General features: G+C 46.4%; 1 protein-coding gene across 2 annotated transcripts in view; it reads right to left on the minus strand.

The window, feature by feature from the left end:
- Positions 1-235: 235 nt before the first annotated feature.
- The window catches only part of LOC100690686 (neuronal membrane glycoprotein M6-a), a 28391-nt gene continuing 9614 nt past the window's right edge, over positions 236-19012 (minus strand). For both annotated transcript variants that reach the window (XM_005461302.4, XM_025908429.1), the window contains exons 2-7: positions 13083-13275; positions 11919-12075; positions 8374-8527; positions 6494-6570; positions 6349-6414; positions 236-5581 (exon numbers count right to left, since the gene is read on the minus strand). In XM_005461302.4, coding sequence (XP_005461359.1) covers positions 5429-5581; positions 6349-6414; positions 6494-6570; positions 8374-8527; positions 11919-12075; positions 13083-13275 — 800 coding nt within the window. In that variant the 3' untranslated portion in view covers positions 236-5428. The remainder of the gene's footprint in view (positions 5582-6348; positions 6415-6493; positions 6571-8373; positions 8528-11918; positions 12076-13082; positions 13276-19012) is intronic.

The following is a 19012-nucleotide window of genomic DNA, read 5'->3' on the forward strand; positions in this document are numbered from 1 at the left end:
CTGATCAGATTGATTGTATCTATCACCAAAAATATTAATCACAGCAGTTTCCATCGTGGATGATGATCCGGCTGCGTGAGGCATGTGATAAAGCGTCTTTTATTCGTCCTCTGCGCCACACATTGGTCTGTTGATGTTTCATCACTCAGTGTGAGGATGACATAACATCCTCATTATCCTTTTTTCATTATTTCTAATGACTTTGTGAGAGAAATGAAGACACAAACTCAGGACGTTCCCTTATTAACAAGTACACAAGTGTATTATTTCATTTTATTTATATATGCAAGCAAGTTTATGTCTTTACAAATAAAAAAGCCACTGTCTGCCCAAGCTGTTGGCACAGATATGTACAAAGATGGAGGAGTGAATCAGATAAAGCCTGCTACTAAGCAACCAGAGTGAAGTACAAAAAGTCTAGCATACTATAGAGAAACAGAAAAAAACTACCTCCAACGTCCAAGATGTCCAACCTCACATAATGCATGAATCTGAAACACGTGATGATCAGTGGAAGGTCACGGACTGACATCATCAGCTTTTAGATCTGCGGCTCAGTTCACGATGGACAAGAGCTGAAGTTATCAGGCACAGAGGGTCTGATCTCCCCCCCTGTGATTCAGAGCTGTGGGAACACGGCAAACCTCCTCACAGCGGGTTGGAACTCAGACGTCATGTCATTGAAATTCATGCTCGATCGCGCCGACGCGCTCGGGTTTCTGATCCCGCGCTCGGGATCCTGGAATGGTTCAGCTGCGGTCAGCGGGCAGACAGAGAGGACGCAGGATCAGTACGTGTCATCACACGTGTTCGTCTTTACATGTGGGTTAGACAGTAAGATGAGGAGACTTGAACGAATGGAGAGCGAGCTGCTCACATCCTCCTCCACCCGACTACAACAGTGGGCTGAGCCTCTCGGGTCACCTGTCTCAGGTGTTTCGCTTTCATTTGGGCCAAATCTGTTCTGTGCCACATTCACAGCACGACTCTCATACAGCAGCCGGGAGAAGCCGACAGTCTGGCTTCTTCACCTTCAGACTGTGGAGGACCAAAACTGCCATCATTCAGATCATTAAGCATTTCCAACAGTTTTGCATAAACTAACATTTGAGTTTGCATCCGAACGCACGCCAAGTTTAACACGACTGATTTGTTTGCCTTGCAGAGACCGACCCTGGTTCAGCGACCAGGAGGAGTCGGCACACCATCGCTGACCCAGAGACGATTCAGCGGTGCGTTTGGTCACCTGGATGGTGACCACAGATAACACCCAGGTGAGCAGAATCAGCTCTCTGGGTCTCGTTTGCATAATGAAGCAGAAACACAGAAAGAGGAAAAACACAAAGAAACAAAAGGGGAAATAAAGTAAATAGATGACAAAATAATTCCAAAAACAATTCAGCTAAGAAACCCTATTTTGTATAACTATTATTTTTGCAATAAAGACGTGTCCGTTAATTTATTCGTGTCCTTTTTGAAATGATGGCTGTTATGGTCCTCCACATCCAGCAGCACTGGATGCAGTCTGAATTCTGCGTTTCCGATCATTTGTCTGGAATCCATCACGTGGGCTCTGAAAGCGTCTGAGCCGGCGTGTTTGCGAGGAGGACGTGGAGGAGGACGTGAGCAGAGGTGGGTGCGGGGAAACGGGTGGCCAGAGCAATACATTACACCACATCTGCAAATCCGCTTTATTAGGATAAACAATACAGAACACCATAATCATATCACTGAAGACTTGCAATCATAAATTCATGCACTTGTATGCCGTAAATTGAAGAGAATGGACTTGTTGTTTTTAACGTCTCGATTTTGTCAAACTGCTACAATATATTGCTCTGGTGGTAAACAACTGAGCAAGCAAGCTAGCTTAGCAACACCATTAGCAACAGGAACGGCAATACTGCACACGGAAAAGTGGAAAATAAAAACAGCAGAACAGCGCCAGTGGAAAAGAATGACTTTTTTTTGTCTTGTTTTAATCTTTAAAATTATGACCATTGAATGCATAACCATGCCACAAACAACAACTAGAGTCACTGTCTTTTTTATGTAGTATAAGATTATCTTCATTATTATGAATTCATTCGTTTTCATCATTGTTATTTCTTCAGGTTATAACCAATGCTGCAAGACTATACACAGGTCCCACAGTGGGGATCTCAATGCACTTACACACCAAGAATAAGAGAGAGAGCTCACGATGGTCAATAAGTGCACAAAAAACTATTTTTTCTTTTATCTGAGGTTAAAAACACTGACAAGACATCCATTGTCAGGCAATGAAATGATAGAATACTGTTACTGTAAAACTAGACCCTTAAAAATACTGACTGTGTGCAGCCGGGACACACCTGAACAGGACGCGAGTCCGGCGGAGGCGCCCCTCGTTGACACCGTGATGGTTTTTCTACTTTGGTCAGCTGCAGTTACACGACGCGAAGCAACGAGCACGGCTTCGACGCACAGACGCTAACTGGCCTTTATTTCTTCTGTTAGTCCCTGGAAACGCTCCCAACACCTCCTGATTGGATGGCGTCCTTGTCCCGAGGCCCGCGAGTGCTTCAGCCAATCAGCATCTGTGCTGTCTAACATCAAAGCTTTTAACTGAGTTTAACAGTTAAAAGCTAACACACATTTTTAAATAAGTGAAATTAGTTTTTTAGCATTAAGTTGAAAGGTCAGCAAGCACCACTTTATCTTTCATCGTTTTAAAGTATTTATTTAGATATTTACACCCGTAAATATCTAACAGCACACACGAGCAGGACGTCGAGCCACAAAGCTGGCGGTAACCAACGTTTTCCACGTGTTGATTGGCTGAGGCAGATGCGACTCATCGTTGAATCATTCAAAATAACTGTTTAGAGAGTCACAATAAATCAGGACGACCAACGTGTGAAGCCAGCTAATCTGGGCTTTGGTCGATCGTGGTCACAGTAACGGATTTTGTTAGAGCCGAGGCGCCGATTTAAACCTTTTACTCCGGCTGTGAAATCCAGCCGGCTCGGGAGCGTCGGGGTGTAAGTGCAGCTGTGTGCGGGGAGCAGAGGATCAGGACATTGGGACTGAACCGCCGCCCCCTCCGGACTCTGTAACCCATAGGAAATCCTCCTCCCGGCTGCTCACCTCGACTGTTTCACATATATGTATATCTTTATACAGAGTTAACGTCGGTGCAGCGCTTTAGCACCGCCCACACGCGAAAAGAAAAGAGAAAAAAACACATTTCTTTTTTCTAATTAAATGATTTCACATTTAAAAAGTTTCAAAGATTAAAAGTTGATAATAAAATAGTGAAATGTCATCGTGAAAAGTAAGAGTTATGGCTCAGAGTGATGGCGGTGGTGGAGTGTGTGTGTGTGTGTGTGTGTGTGTCTGTATGTGTGTGTGTGCTGGTAGTCTCATCAAATCAAACCATCATGTTATCATCTTCATCTCGCTCTCAGTCATCTCTACTGGCAGATAGAGAATCATCACCATCCTCACTTGCACGCTTCTTCTTCTTCTTCTTCTCTCGCTGAACACAGAACAAAGACCGAACCACCGCGCTGCGTTTGGATCACTGCATTAGAAGGACGTCGAGCTTATTAAATGTGTTGACTGCATTTTTATCTGCTGATAAAACCTCGCATGGAGAACTGCGACTGTGAAGAACTGGGAAGCTCCGCTGTTCCAGAATAACCCAGCAACCCGAGGAGAGCGTTACAGGACAGGAGAGCAGCCCTGAACCATTAGCTTATTCGCTGGAATGCCATTCCTCTTTCTCAGCCCTACAATCTGTTTCAGACACCACCACCTCCACCTCTGAGGAACCACCTCCACCCCTGCCAACGCACAAACACTACCCAGAATTCCTGCAGATCCTCCGCCGCCGTCAGCCTGCGATTGGTGTCGCTGATTTTTCTGATTCAACTTACAAATAATGTTTGGTTGCATCAGGGTGTCACCAAAGAACGCAAAACAGGAAGCATGAGAACAACGAATCGCTCAAGATGATTGGTGTATACGCTCGTGTGTGTGTGTGTGTGTGTGTGTGCAGGATCGCTGAAATACTGAATCATCACATGGTAATGTGACAGACCCCCCACCCGACCCCGGCCCCGTTTAAATACCCCGGTGCTAAAATCACACAGAAAGAATCTGAATAAAAATGTGGCAAAATCCCTGAAAAGTGAGAAAACGTTACGTAACAGACGGATGAGATGATGACTAAAAGACTTTGTGCTGCTAAGATGTGCTGTTTCTGAGGACGAATCACAAGTTTGTACAATCAGGGGACGAAGAGGGGGAGGAGGAAGGAGCCCCGTTTCACTAGCTGCACCCCCGCTGCCACCGTACGTGCTGTCAGCCTCAGAATAATAATAATAATAATAAAGATACGCAGAAATAGAGACGCATTAAGAGAATTTGGTCGTGTTCATGACATCGATTTTTCTGCGATCATCGGCGCTTCGTAATTAACGCATCGGGTAAAATCTCTCCTGCAGGTCATCGTGATCGGCCGGTGGTTAGGGTTGAAAACCTTATAACCAAAGCTCGAGCTCAACGCTAACCTCAGGCGGGTCTCCAACCACCTGCTGGATGTTAACCAATCCAGTGCTTTTTGTTTCCAAAACCCTACCCCACCCCCCACCGCTGTAAACGACCACATGGGTCAGCGAACGCAACAAGAAACTACGAAACAACTAATGAAACTGGGCTCAACGTGAAGAGGTCAGAGGTCAGGGAGAAAGGAGGGGGTCGGGGGGAGTTGGCAAAGCTACCCATTTGTACCCGGGAGGCACAAATTTCCTCGGGGACCTTATTTCTCTGTGACACCATCATCATAGCGTGGCGAAACGACACAACACAGCATGACACCACCAAACAACACCGACCATTCAGTCACATCTACATGTCTCAGTGTGTGTGTGTGTGTGTGTGTGTGTGTGTGTGTGTGTGCAGGTTGATGATGAGCTCATGGACGCCGTCCTCATTCATGCTCTGCTGTAAGTTGTTGCTGTTCGGAGTCTTTAGGCGATCAGATTGAAAAAATTCTCGTTCTTTGGGTTCGTCCGCGGTGATTTTGGGCATTTCCTCATTACGCTGGTTTGTGTTATGCAGAGAGAACTTTTGTTTGTGCAGCATTTTACTCTGAAAGGCCTGAAAACTCACACCATCACATTCAGAAACCTTCAGACTAAAATGTCTGACGAGTTTAGGTTCGGTGAATCTGGACGATTTATCGTGTTAAGCTTGGAGCAGAGCAGCAACGATCGAGTGCAGAGCTGAGGATGACGAGGGCGTCGGTGATCTCATGGGTTTCTTATCCTCTAATTTCTGCCTACTCGTGTCTGTAAATTTGTTTGAATGAACCTTTTTCACCCGTGTGTGCGTGTGTGTCTGACAGGTAAGTGTGTGTGTGTCGTTCCTCGTGGCGGCGTGTTTATGTGTAGGCATTGAGACGTTCTTTGGAGCGTGTAGAGTGGATGTCGTGCAGCTCCTGCTCCTCCTTCGACTTGATGTCCTCGTACTTCTGCATCCGACTGGCATCCTTCAGGTAGCCCCAGTTAGCGGCTAGAGCCATCAGGAAGTGCACCTGAGGGGAAACGCATGAGACTGATCAAACATCACCGACTCGTCCGCTGCACGCCGACGCTGCCGACAGACTGAGCGGGCTTATCTGAGAACAGCTGGTTTGGACTGTTCCTACACTATCACATCAGTGCTGCAGGAAAAGGAAGGAGAGGCTAGATGATTGGGTCACATCTCGTCTTTAAAGGATGTGTGTAGCTTGTAGCCGCTGCATGTTTTTAACACGTTTCCTTGAATCTAATAGAGGAAGTGCACATGTAGTCACCTTCTTGGAGCAAACACAGGTACAGCCCACGAGCCGCTACTGAACACAGGTCGAGTCTAATGGCGTTAATCCCACACTGTGCACACGAGCTGCTCCCTCTGGCTTTTCTAACTCGGCCCCTAGTGTTAAAGCACGCGTGTGTGATATACTCTTCATTTTAGCATTTCAGCATTCACATCCAGCAACACACGATTTCATCCCCTTCAGTAAGTTGACAAATGAAACGTCCCTCACGCTGCTTCACGCCGCACAACAGATTTGTGTGTGTGAGTGTGTGCTTGCAGCGAGGATGGACGGATGTGAGCGTCTCCACGCCTCGGATCTGGAGATGCCGGTGACTCACCGTCTGTCTCACTGCAGACGTGCAGGAGTGGATTTTACACTCTGACTCTTTTCTCTCCCTGTTTGCAGGGACGACGTCTGTTTCCTTTGTTTGCACCAATCATTAAAAACCATAATGACAGAACACCTTATAACCAATCAGATATGAGAATGATGGTTCTCACCATGGCGATGACAGCGGCTCCTGCTCCTGCTAGTGCGCACACGAACAGATGGAAGGTCAAGTCCAGCTGCAACACAACACACGCGTGATACGTTGGATTTGTGCTGACGGGTTATCACGTATACGTGTTTTTGCTGCGTTCTCACCTCGTTGGATTCGCACATCTTGACGAACTTCTCGGACTGTGTGCACAACTTCCTCTCCTCGGAGATGGTCACCGCTCCTGAGAAGCACAAACGCTCTGTTAGCCTCCGTCATCCTCTGTGGTTGATGAAAAAACTGGGGAATCTCTGCCTATCGCGGCGCTCGGACGGGAGAGTCGCTGCGTTTCTTTAATTAAAGCTGACCGAGATCAACGCGTCCCCGCTCCTGGACTGTCGGCCGCTGGGAACGGCCTTGAAGTAATCACTGTCCAGAGCGCAGCGCCTCATGAACCAGGAGTTCATCTTTAATGTTTTTCCTCCTGAGAAATCTTCATTAGTTTGCTGACTGAGGCCTGCTGCAGTCTAAATGTTGAACAGCAGATGGCAGCACAGTGAGCAAGTGCACACAATGCCTCTGGTGGTGCCTTTTGTTTGAATGTAGGCATCCTGAGAACAACATGGTGGGCAGTGCTGTGACTGCATCGTGCACACAGTATTGCACGACCAGGACGCACCGAATGTGTACGTGGCTTGATATGAAGTGTTGGCCTCCACCATGATTTACCTGACGTCACCTGGAACACGGCCGAGTGCGAGAGAGCAAGAGAGACGGCATGACACGCACATCACGACATTACCATCACTCATTACTGAGTTTATTGTTATCTCCTGATAAATAACGAACTTCAGCAGAAACGCAGTGGAACGTGAACACGAGCTCAGTCATTTCACGGCTCACGCCATAAAACTCACCCGCCCAGCATAAAACCTGGTGGGTCGTCATACTGCAAAGGACGTTTGTGGATTCTAATCGAAGCCGTGCTCGTGTGAGAACAGACTCAGCGAAGCACCAAACGTGCTGTTTGCTGGAGCAGCATCCACCAGCTGAAGTCTGTCTGTGTGAACATTTAAGGAGGTTTTGAGCTAAGTTGTGCTAACATGCTGTTTGAAAAGACAGGTGACGATAATCAGGCAGAAAAATAATCTGCACAAAGAACCCAGACAGCTGGCACCTCTGGGCCTAGCCCGGCCAAGTTCTGCCACCTTAAATGCTGAATGACATCGGACATTGGACTGATTTAAGGTGGAGCTCCTGAGTGAACGCAGCCAGGACACGCGTGGCCCAGAGACAAACATGTCCCGCTACTGCTTCCTGTTTCCTGACATTATTGTGATGTGGATTTATTTCTGTGATCTGTTCTTAGGATGTCTGAAGAGAGCTGCTGTGATTCAGTCACACCCACATTTCACACGGACCCACCTGTGTAACCCCCCGACCGACAGGCTGAGCTTGGACGAGACGTTCATTAATGAATTTGTAGATATTTCAGATCAATGTTTTTCCTCTTGAGCATCCGATTCTCGGCTCTGCTGTCATTGCGGCGCCTGGAAGGCTTTGCAGCTTTCTGCTGGTATTTGGCACTTCTTCTGCACACACACAGGTTTTTCCATGACATGTGCCAGTTTTGGTGTTTTGGTGAGTCACCATTAACCTGCCCGCTCTAAGCAGCGATTGGGTGATCCAGGATCTTACTTAGCGTATGAAGAACATTTACAGTCTGTTAAATCCAACAAAGTGAAGGAAAAGATGTTTCATACATAAATTAGAGGTGCACAGATCAATGGGAGGGGCAGGTCTGAGCTCGGAGCAGCAGCATGGGGAAATTACAGTCATTTGTTTAAAGGCAGCTAAGCTCATCAAGCTGAACTCGTCAGTCTTCCCGTTTACAGCGTCTCACATCAACTGTGCAAAGCCTGCAGAGGTCTAACCACGAAGAAACGTTGCTACAAAATTCTTTGGTAAATTAGAAATGTAGCTGTTCATGATTGGAAGTTCATTTAACATCAGGGTGCAAAAAGCAAAGGGTCCAAAGTGTGCGTACCAAACTGACGCAGGTCCAGGCAGAGGTTGGTTCCCTCCACCGAGCTGGTGTTCTGACACATGGACCAAACGTTGAAGTACATGAAGACCGGCAGGCTGGTGAATGCTGTCACCCCGAGCCACACCAGGAAGAACAGGTAGGCCAGGAACATCAGCTGCAAACACAGGCACATGTTAGTCTCGTACTGCTGTGCATCGTGTTCAGCAGAGCTCACAAAAGTGTTTATTCGGGTTGGACTAGAAAAGTGCAAAGTGCACGTTCGTCTTTATCAGCCGCTGAGCTGAGTGGCTGCACTAACGCATCCAGCGACTCCGACTCTAATATCTGTCACAGTTTCCAGATGTAGCTGACTAGACGAATACAAACCTCAGAAACCAACAGTACTTTTGTGATGCCCACGATGAACAATGACTGTGCTGTTTACTGCAAACATTTCTTTGATCATTTATTTGCAGGAAACGTTAAAGTGCCACAACGACATCACTTAAGTTATAAGTTATAAAGTTATCCATTTGCAAATAAGTGTTTGATCCAGATAAAAGCAACTGTAGATGTTTTAGAAGGGCCATAATCACTGGATCCTGGCAGGTTATAGACCTGTGTGTGTGTGTGTGTGTGTGTGTGTGTGTGTAAAACAACTTTAATGTTTGTGCAACACTTTGTCTTATGGTCTTAGACCTGGTCAATATGAAACATACTACTCTGCACATCCAAGTAAATATAAATAAAATAAATAAATAACATTTTATTTATATAGCATCTTTCTAGACAGAATCACAAAGTGCTGCACATAAGATAACAAATAATAAAAGGGTAAAACAGACAATATAAATTTAACCAAAAACAATTTTGTAAAGGTGAGTTTTGAGTTATTTTTTAAAAACAACTACCGAGTCCACAGTTCTTAATGTATGTATCCACAATCTTGGGGCCACAGTGGCAAAAGCTCTGTCACCCTTAGTTCTCATCTTAGTCCGTTTTTTAGCAAGTAAGCCTAGATCAGATGACCTCAGGGACCTGCTGGGGACATAGGGCTGTAGCAGATCGGAGATGTGGGCTGGTGCCAGTCTATGCAAGGCTCTAAATGTCAAGACCAGGATCTTAAAATGTACTCTAAATTCCACAGAAAGCCAGTGTAGCTGAAATATCAATGGTGTCACATCTGAATACTTAGAGGATTTTGTCAAAAGCCTAGCTGCAGCGTTTTGCACAACCTGCAGATGATCCAGAGAACCTTTGCTTAGACACATAAACAGTGAGATACAATAGTCCAAGTGTGAGGAAATAAATGCATGTATAGCTATCTCCAGTTCAGGGTGAGATAAAATAGGGCTTAACTTAGCCACATTTCTTAAATGATAAAAACAAGACCGAACCTGAGATTTCACATGCCCATCCAATGTGAGGGTCGAGTCAAAAGTGACACCTAAATTCTAGAGGATTTAACATAGACCGAGAGAGGACCAAGGGCTTCGGTTTTCCCCTCGTTGAGTTGGAGGAAATTCACAGCCATCCAACGTTTGATGGAATCTAAGCAATCATTCATAAGCTGAAGCTTAGATAAATCCCGGGGCTTAAAAGAGACGTACAACTGAATATCATCAGCATAACAGTGATAAGAAATGTCCTCAAAAGAGCCCATTGTATGCTGGAGGGGGAGAAGATATATTAAGAACAATAAAGGCCCCAAAACCGAACCCTGAGGGACACCACAAGTAAGGGAGATAGAGGATGACCTAAAATCAGAGACCACCACAGAAAAAGATCGGTTATGTAGATATGAGGAGAACCACTCCAAGGCAGTACCCGATGCACCAACCCAATGTTTAAGCCTTTCGAGGAGGATGTGGTGGTCAACAGTGTCAAAAGCCGATGTGAGGTCCAACATAAGTAGGACCGAGCATTTTCCTGCATCATTACTCATCAAAATGTCACTTGAGACCCTAAGAAGGGCTGTTTCTGTGGAGTGAGCTCTGCGAAAGCTGAAACTTATCGCAAATGTTATGATTGTCCAGAGCTGCCATAAGTTGCTTAGCCACAACCTTTTCTAGAAGCTTAGCATATAACGGTAATTTAGAGATAGGTCTGTAGCTGCTCCAAAGAGACGGGTCTAGCTGAGGTTTTTTTAAAAGTGGGAGAATAGCAGCATTTTTAAAATAAACCGGAACTATACCAGACGCCAGTGAAGAGTTGATTAGAGTGAGCACAGATGGACCAATAGCCTGGAACAACCTGGTGCTGAACGCCCAGAAGACAGTGGAGATTATTGTGGACTTCAGGAAGCACACAGCTCCACTCCCCCCCATCATCCTGACTGACACCCCCATCACCTTTGTCTACTCATTCCGCTTCCTGGGTACCACCATCACCCAGGACCTGAAGTGGGAGCCCACCATCACCTCCGTCATAAAGCCCAGCAGAGGATGTACTACCTGAGGCAGCTGAAGAAATTCAACCTGCCAACACGGACGATGATGCAATTCTACCCTGCAATCATCGAGTCCATCCTCACCTCCTCCATCACCGTGTGGCACGCTGGAGCCGCTATCAGGGACACACAGAGACTGCAGCGTGTTGTGCGCTCTGCTGAGAAGGTGATTGGCTGCAAACTCCCATCTCTGCAGGACCTGTACACCTCCAGGACACTGGGGCGTGCAGCTCGGATCACAGCTGACCCTTCTCACCCTGGACACAGACTGTTTGACCTGCTCCCCTCAGGCAGGAGGCTCCGGTCCATTCGCACCAGAACCTCTCGCCATAAGAACAGTTTCTTCCCCTCTGCTGTTGGACTCATGAACAATAACCACATGACTGTTCCTACCACTAACACATGACCCTACATTGTGTTCACTGCATCATTCCATGTCTGGCACTGATCACACCTGCACTAATGTATATATATATCTACTTAGCACTTTTAATTTTTATTTATTTTTATGTTTACTTAAGCGTTATATGACAGTATGTTTGCACTAAGTACCGCAGCAATTTCCTAATGTTGTAAACCTGCTCAACATTTGGCAATAAAACCCTTTCTGATTCTGATTCTGAAGACATTTTTGAATTATGATGCAGGTACAATGTCAAGTGGACAAGAGGATGCTTTCACTGAATTCACTAGTTTTACCAGCTCAGGTAGTGAAACAGGAGAGAAAGTATCCAAAAAGACCGGCCGAGATGGAATGGAGATCGACATAACAGGTGCTGAATGAGAAAAATTCATTCTTATGTTATTAATCTTTGCAAGCAGAAAAGAACGAAAACTGTCACAGTCCTCATTAGATGAAATAGGGGCTGCAGAAAGAGCATGAGTAACAATGCCACTAATGGTGTGGCATTAGTATGCAAAAGGTCAGAATCACTGATTCTGACCTTTTGCGTATATGGTCATGTGATATCAAGCTAATTATTTGCTCTCATTAGCAAAGCGGAGTTTGTATAAAATAGGAAAGAGTCATCACGTCTATCCTTTCAGCAGCTTCTTTGTTTAAATTAACACTAACTTAAGCACAAATATGTCTTGATGAGTTTTAGGGTTGACTCACGAATGCAGTAAGGCAGCGTCCGCAGGCAGTGATCTTGAACTCTCCGTAGAGATCGCGGATGGCTCCAGTGGTGAAAAAGCCCTCCACCAGCAGCAGCACTCCAAACACAAAGAATCCAGCTGCAAGGCCATAAATGATGTACTTCAGGATGTCGATGCTGCGGAGAGGACACACATCACAGCGTCGCTAATTAATGACTGCTTATTTATTTTCATGCTCGACTGCATCTTCGAGAGCTCTTCAGACTTCTTAAGCATCTTCAGCTAAATCACCACGAGGAACTGCCAGAAACCAGAGATTCATGGAGGATTTATTCACATTAAAAATGTAAGTGGTGTAAACGTAGCCATTCTCAATTTTATCTTTATTTTCTTGTTTGTCTGTTTAAATAAACAAACAAACAAAAAACACAGAAGAGCCAAAAACTGCAGTTCCAATAGTGTCCACTAGAGGCTCCAGCAGTGAGTCGGTCTCTACACTGTCAAAAGTTTACAGCCGAAATAATCATGTTTACAGCCGGCATGACGGCATGCATGGTTAGGGGCGTGGTCTCTTTGATTGATAGGTGGATGGCAACACAGGCAGCTGTAGCTGCTAACTGACTGCTAGCCCTCTCCACGGCTAACTGGAGTCTGGACGATGATGTGAATGAAACACTTTTAATGATAATGAAGCAATGGGCTAACCCAAAGGCTATGAGCTAGCCCGAAGGCTATGAACTAGCTCAAAGGCTGCAGTTGGGAGACCACGTCATTAAGGAAGAGGTGGGGGTTCCCGGGCCTGGAGGGGCGGGGTGAGAAACTAGAACAAACAACTGTGTGGGACAAGAAGGGATTTATAGATGTACAGCAGGAAGGGGCGTGGCCAGAACTTCAGATAAACTGTGTCCAATAATACAGCTTCCTGTGCTGTTAGTAGCCTACGCTTCATTTCTGGTGAGTGAAGTTTTAGAGTTTATTTTGGATATTTCTAGCGATGGGATGCACCAGTTAGGACCCATTATCAATTTAAAAAACAAAAACACTGAAACCAATGGCTACATTCATCTTTTATACACAGGCTATGGCTTTGAGCTTCAGTTGGCTTCAGCTCGTTCTGTTTGGGCTTCATGATTATTAAGAGTGATTATTAATACTCCGTACAGAGAAAAGATGAAACACTCACATGGTGAACACATCCAGAGTATCTCCTGGGGCTCTGATGACTTCAAAGTAGTTCTGGAGGATGGTGACGGTGCCGCTCAAAGCCTCGTGGCCACACCCACAGAACAAGGCCACGCCCATGTAGAGGAGGATGGTGGCGATGAGCGAGGCCCAGGGCAGGCTGCCCACACATCGCTCGCAGCACTCCTTACAGCCTGAGACAGAGACAGAAACCGTGAGTCTGACTGCAGTTCAACAAATTCTATATGACGATGATGAAAGCAAAGGAGAAGACGTGGGGCGGGGTTACGGGCACACACACGGCGGTAAAACGAGTATGTGCACCGCTGGGTAGGTCATTACATGGAGCAGCATGTGCAAAGACACAGCATAAAGTTTGACGTTTGAGTGCAGAAACCAAAACTCCCAGTTTGCTCCGTGAATGTTGGCCTACAGGAAATAATGCGGCTGCAATAACTTTCATTTGACGTTCCTAAAAAATGACTCCTTTAAATACTGAAGAGCAAAAATTGAAATCTTGGCCGACACATCAGCCGGAGAGCTGATCGGTGATTCCAACAACTTAAAAGCTCGTGAAGAAGAGAAAACCGAGCAGAGATCAATGCAGTGACGGCCGCGGCTCTTCCTCCCCCGAGAGCAGGCGATGAAACGTGATGCCTAAATGCCTCCTGAAGGGTTTTATTAGCTGTGAGTGTTTAATGACCAGTTTGATGTAGCTTTAAATGATCCGGCTGATTAGCAGCTCTTACCTCCTTGTGGACAATAAACAGCATCGACAGACAAACACTGAGTCACGCAATCACTTAAACTGACACAATGCAAAAGCAGCTGCACATATAAACTGACATTCACTTGGCTTCTTACCCACAATCAGCTGAATTCAATGCAATACATTTTTAATATTGGCTCAGGATGCAGGTAGAAACAGCGCGGGGCTCAGAATAACCTTCCTACAACACAGGAGCAGACAGAGAGCTCCATTCATAAAGGAAATGCTCCCTTATTAAAAAACTGGAGATTCTCTGACCTACTTATACTTTTTCCTGTGAAAATGTCCTGAAGTACATTTATTTCAGTACTAACTGCACCACAAACATTCTCACTCCTGGTGTGAGGATTTTAAACACACATATAAGTTTCTTGGTCTCCCATTGGACCTTTGGTTGGTTTCTTTGGGGAATCGTAGGTTATTCTTCTGTGAACTTTGCAATGAAAGCATGCAAAGTGAAGGTTGAAACCTCTTTGTGAATCATTTGGTCTTAGCAGCACGATTTTCTAACTTGCATATTGTATTTGAGGAAAAAAGACCGGAGCACCTTAACCCTCTCCTCCTCGTCCTCGTCCATGCTAACGCTCCTGCTGAGTGGTTTGCAGTGAGAGGTTACTTCTGATCACTCTGCCTGTTTTCCCGAGCCATTCTCCTGTGTTTGGAATGATTAATTAGAGCTCTCCACCTGCCACATTATGTAATTGTGCAGTAGCTGCGAATGATGCACCAACGATTCGGCTATTTTCAAATGACTCATTTGTGTGGCTGCCAGATAAACGGTGATCTTTCCTCTTTGAGAAGCTTTTCAGTCCAGAAATAATGGCACTAACGCAGTGACGGGAGGCAGCAGAACAATCTTTCCCTGCTGGACTTCTTCCACAGTTTAACACAAACATCTACATTTCCTCCCTGGCGTAGTTTAGCTCATCCGTCTTGCACACATGCAGAACCAGGAGAGGAGTATTCAAGTACACGATGAGTCACTGAGTTGTTGTCAGTGGTGACACTACAGCTGACGGGTGAAATCACTGTAGACGTGTTTTATGCTGGAGATCGCTTAAACCTGTCTGCACAGGAGGTGCAGCATAAGCAGCTCATTAGCAGGAGGTGTTGGGTAATCAGGATCCAGTGTTCAGTTCTGTCTTTGAGAAGCGACCCACGATCACATGATCACAGCAGTCACACACAGCAGGGGGACAGATTAAAAGCCAGTGATGTCCGTTTTGTGTGCACAGAGAAGAGAAGACACTTCAGGACCTTCAAAATAAAATGATAATGCAAATAAATACATAAATTAAAAAATTTTTCAGATTGAAACCAGTTTGGTTGAGATCAGATTTCAGATTGTAATGTAGACACACATTTAAAGGTTTTACGAAATGTTTTCAGGGTGGAACCAATATTCAATCTGTTGTTTAGGGTTGATGATATTTTCAGTTACACGCCGCAGTCGGTAGAGGGCAGCATGTTCCCTTTCTCAGTCAGTGGCAGTTTTCCCAGCGTGTGGGTGAAGAGGGCGTGCTGCAAGGCGTTTATTAACCCCTTCAAGTTAATCCAATCAACTTTATGTGTTGGTGTGAAAATAAGACGTTTATTTGCGACAGACCTGTTGAGTGTTGGTCACGTGCAGTACAGAATGTGTCGACATTTTGCACGGGTCTCACAGCATCGCTGGCAGCACCTGTGTCCAATAAATGCCAGTAGGAATCAAGAACGCCATTTTCCAACCTGGAGGGAGTTACAGTTACCATCACAGAACACACACTGTGCTGTGCTCCAATCCCAGAAGTCTGAGCTGCAGTTTCAGGTCTGTGTGGGAGAGTCTGACGATCACCCAGTCAGCATGATCCGTGCTCCATCCTCAGGTGGAGCACCAAGCATCCATCAACAATATTTACACATGTGACGCTTCAGAACGGAGCCTCACAACCCGGGGAAGTGGCTCCATCATTTATCTACAGTCTGTGGTAGCGGTGTGTTTCTGCCTAACTGACAGTTGTCTCGCTGTGATGTCACGGCCTGCACGTCCTCCATCAGCCCCACCCAGTTACTTCACCATCCACTGAGATTACGAGGACTTTTAATTCAAGCATACTTATTGGACAAAATCAGTCACACACACACACACACACACACACACACACACACACACACACAGGGGTGACAAAGAAAAGTAGTGTGTGTGAATGAGTCATCGTGCTGCTCAGGTTTAATTGACCAGCCTTGTTGCCATGCCAACCGGGGTGTGGCAGGAGCCTGCTGACCCACTTTGCCTGTAGCGTTGTCATGGCAACAGCGCAGCACTGTGAGGGCTACAGTCTCACTAATGCATACTTTCTCTCTCTCTCTCACACACACAGCCTGTTTTCATCACATCATCTGAGTGTTGAGGAAAACGTTGACGTTGACTGCAGATTCTGCATGTTTCTTTGCAACAATGTGAGCCGCCAGCGAAGGAAAAAACATGGCGGCTCTGCCAGCAGGAAGGTACCATTTTGCGCCGCTGACTCCATTTAACGAAACGTCCCCGTGCAGCTGAGTCGGCTCGTGGCTCTGAGTCTCACACACACATTCATGCATGTTTGAGCTGTGAGGCAGATGGAGCTGTGCGCGTGCACACACACACACAGACACACACACAGACACACACACAGACACACACACACAGCTTGATAATATAAATGTGCTGTGAAGCTGTTTCTGCAGTATGTTGCTGTCTGAGTGTTTTCATTATCAGCACATATCAGTGTGTGTGAGGCTGAGTGTGTGTCCTGAATTTGAGCCATGTTATAATCCCGTCATATTTCCATATTTGGGCTTTAAATGCAGGAAAGACCCAGTGACCTGGTAAAAACTGGGACAGACTGTGTGCTGCGTCTCTGTGTGTGTGGCTGTTTTCTTTGTTTAGGAGGAGCTTATTTTTTTAGATGATAGCAGGAATCCATTTGCTGTTCCACTGCAGATCAGTGCTGATCATCAGCCTTATAATCCTGCGGGACAAACACACACAGTACCTCTGACATGTTCACGATAAAACAAAACAATCAGATCTGACTCTTTATTGAACTGATATTTGGACCTTTAACTGTGACCGTGTGACTGAATAATTCTTTTCCAATACAACATATTTCCCTGTAAACCTATTGAAGAACTTGCAGCTGGATTTGCCAAACTTGTAGGAATGTACTGAGTATAAGTTCTGGTTATGTTGCTGCTTTAGTGGTTTTGTGGCAGTTTAAAGTTAGATTTCTATCTATAGTGCATGAGGCTGAGAGATACCAACTAGATACAGTCGGGCCCACCTCAAAGAACTGCTTGGGCTCTGGAACCAGTCTCTTGGAGAGGAGCTGGACTCTGCTCCAGTGTGGAGATACCCTCTGTGAGTGGTGGCGGGTGGGTATCTGGGTGCTGTATCTCCTCCACTGTCTGCCTGTATACTGGGGTTTTTCCTGGTGGACAAGAGCGTTCCTTCCCTTTGCCTTTGGGTCGGGGAACAGGTCCTGACTTTCATCTGGATGCTGAATGATAGTTCAGAGTACCCAGCCTTCATGGGGTCACTGATTGGGGTGCCTGCGGGTGCTTCATCTGGTGACTCTGTCCTCTTACTGGGAGACTTCATTGCTTACTTTGGCAACCACAGTGAGACCTGGAGGGGCACGATTGGAAGGAACAACCTGCCTCATCTGAACCCAAGTTGTGGTCTGTTATTGGACTTCCACCATAATGAACACAATGTGCGAATATAAGTTTGATCAGGTGGCCATGAGGACATGGAATAAGAGTTTTGGTCTGCCTCAAAGCAATTCTGGTAAACCGTCAGCAACAACTCAGGAGGGGAAAGTGGTGCTCTACCCACACAGTGAGGATAATCCCACTGGCACTACATGTGCACAGGAATCAGTATCTGGGGATGGGGGAGAGGGGTCACCTATCTCTGAGGTCACAGAGGCACTTAAACATGTCCTTGGTGGCAGGGCCCCTGGGATGGATAAGGTTCGCCCTGAGTTCCTAAAGGCTCTGGATACTGTAGGGCTGTCTTGTTTGATGCGCTTCTGCAACATCGTTTGGGGATGTGGGGTGGTAGTTCTGGATTGGACGGGGTGTCACACTCCTCAGCCTCCCTGGGAAAGTCTACGCCGGGGTGCTGGAAAGGAAAATTCATCCGTTAGTCGAACCTTGGATGCAGGAGGAACAATGAGGTTTCTGTCCTGGTCTTGGAACACTGGACCAGCTCTTTACTGTCTTGAGGATGTTTCAGGGTGTGTGGGAGTTTGCCCAACAGTCTGTCTACTTGTGTTTTATTGACTTGGCATTCGACCGTGTCCCTCTGAGTGTCCTGGGGGGGAGTATGGGCTTGTATAACGGTTGTAAGAGCTTGGGCTGCAATGCCAGGAGTAAGCCGTGAGTGTTGAACTACACCAGGGGTTCTATGTGGCTGATGGCTTCCACATGGGTGGTCTCAGAATCTCATCTCTGCTTTTCACAGAATATGTGGTTCTGTTGGCTTCATCCTTTGAAGGCCTCCAGCTCACACAGCCAAGTGTGAAGTGGTGGGAATGAGAATCAGCACCTTGAAGCCTGAGGCCATGGTCCTCAGCTGTTAAAGGGTGGAGTGCCCACTCAGAGATGAGTTGGTGCCCCAAGTGGAGGAGTTTAAGTATCTGGGGGTCTTGTTCACAGATGGACAGACGGATTATTGCTGTGGCTGCAGTGATAAGGACACTGTACAAGTCCATCGTGGTGAAGAGAGAGCTGAGCACTGGCCTCTTTCTTAGAGATAGGATAGGGTGGGGAGCTCAGCCATTCAAGAGGGGCTCAGAGTAGAGGCGCTGCTCTTCCACATCGAAAGGAGCCAGTTAAGGTGGTTTGGGCATCTGACAAGGATGCTTCCCGGGTGAGGTGTTCCGGGCATGTCCCACCGAGAGGAGGGCAGACCCAGGACACGCTGGAGAGATTATATCTCTCGGCTGGCCTGGGAACGCCTTGGTGTTCCCCCCGGATAAGCTGGAGGAGGTGGCTGGGGAGAGGGAGGTCTGGGCTTCTCTGCTTAGGCTGCTGCCCCCACGACCGGGCCCCGGATAAGTGGAAGAAGATGGATGGATGGCCTTATTGACATTAAGCTGATATCACCATGTTAATACTATGTATAGAAAAGCATGAAC

The sequence above is a fragment of the Oreochromis niloticus genome, linkage group LG6 (genome assembly GCF_001858045.2).
Source record: "Oreochromis niloticus isolate F11D_XX linkage group LG6, O_niloticus_UMD_NMBU, whole genome shotgun sequence".
NCBI lineage: Eukaryota > Metazoa > Chordata > Actinopteri > Cichliformes > Cichlidae > Oreochromis > Oreochromis niloticus.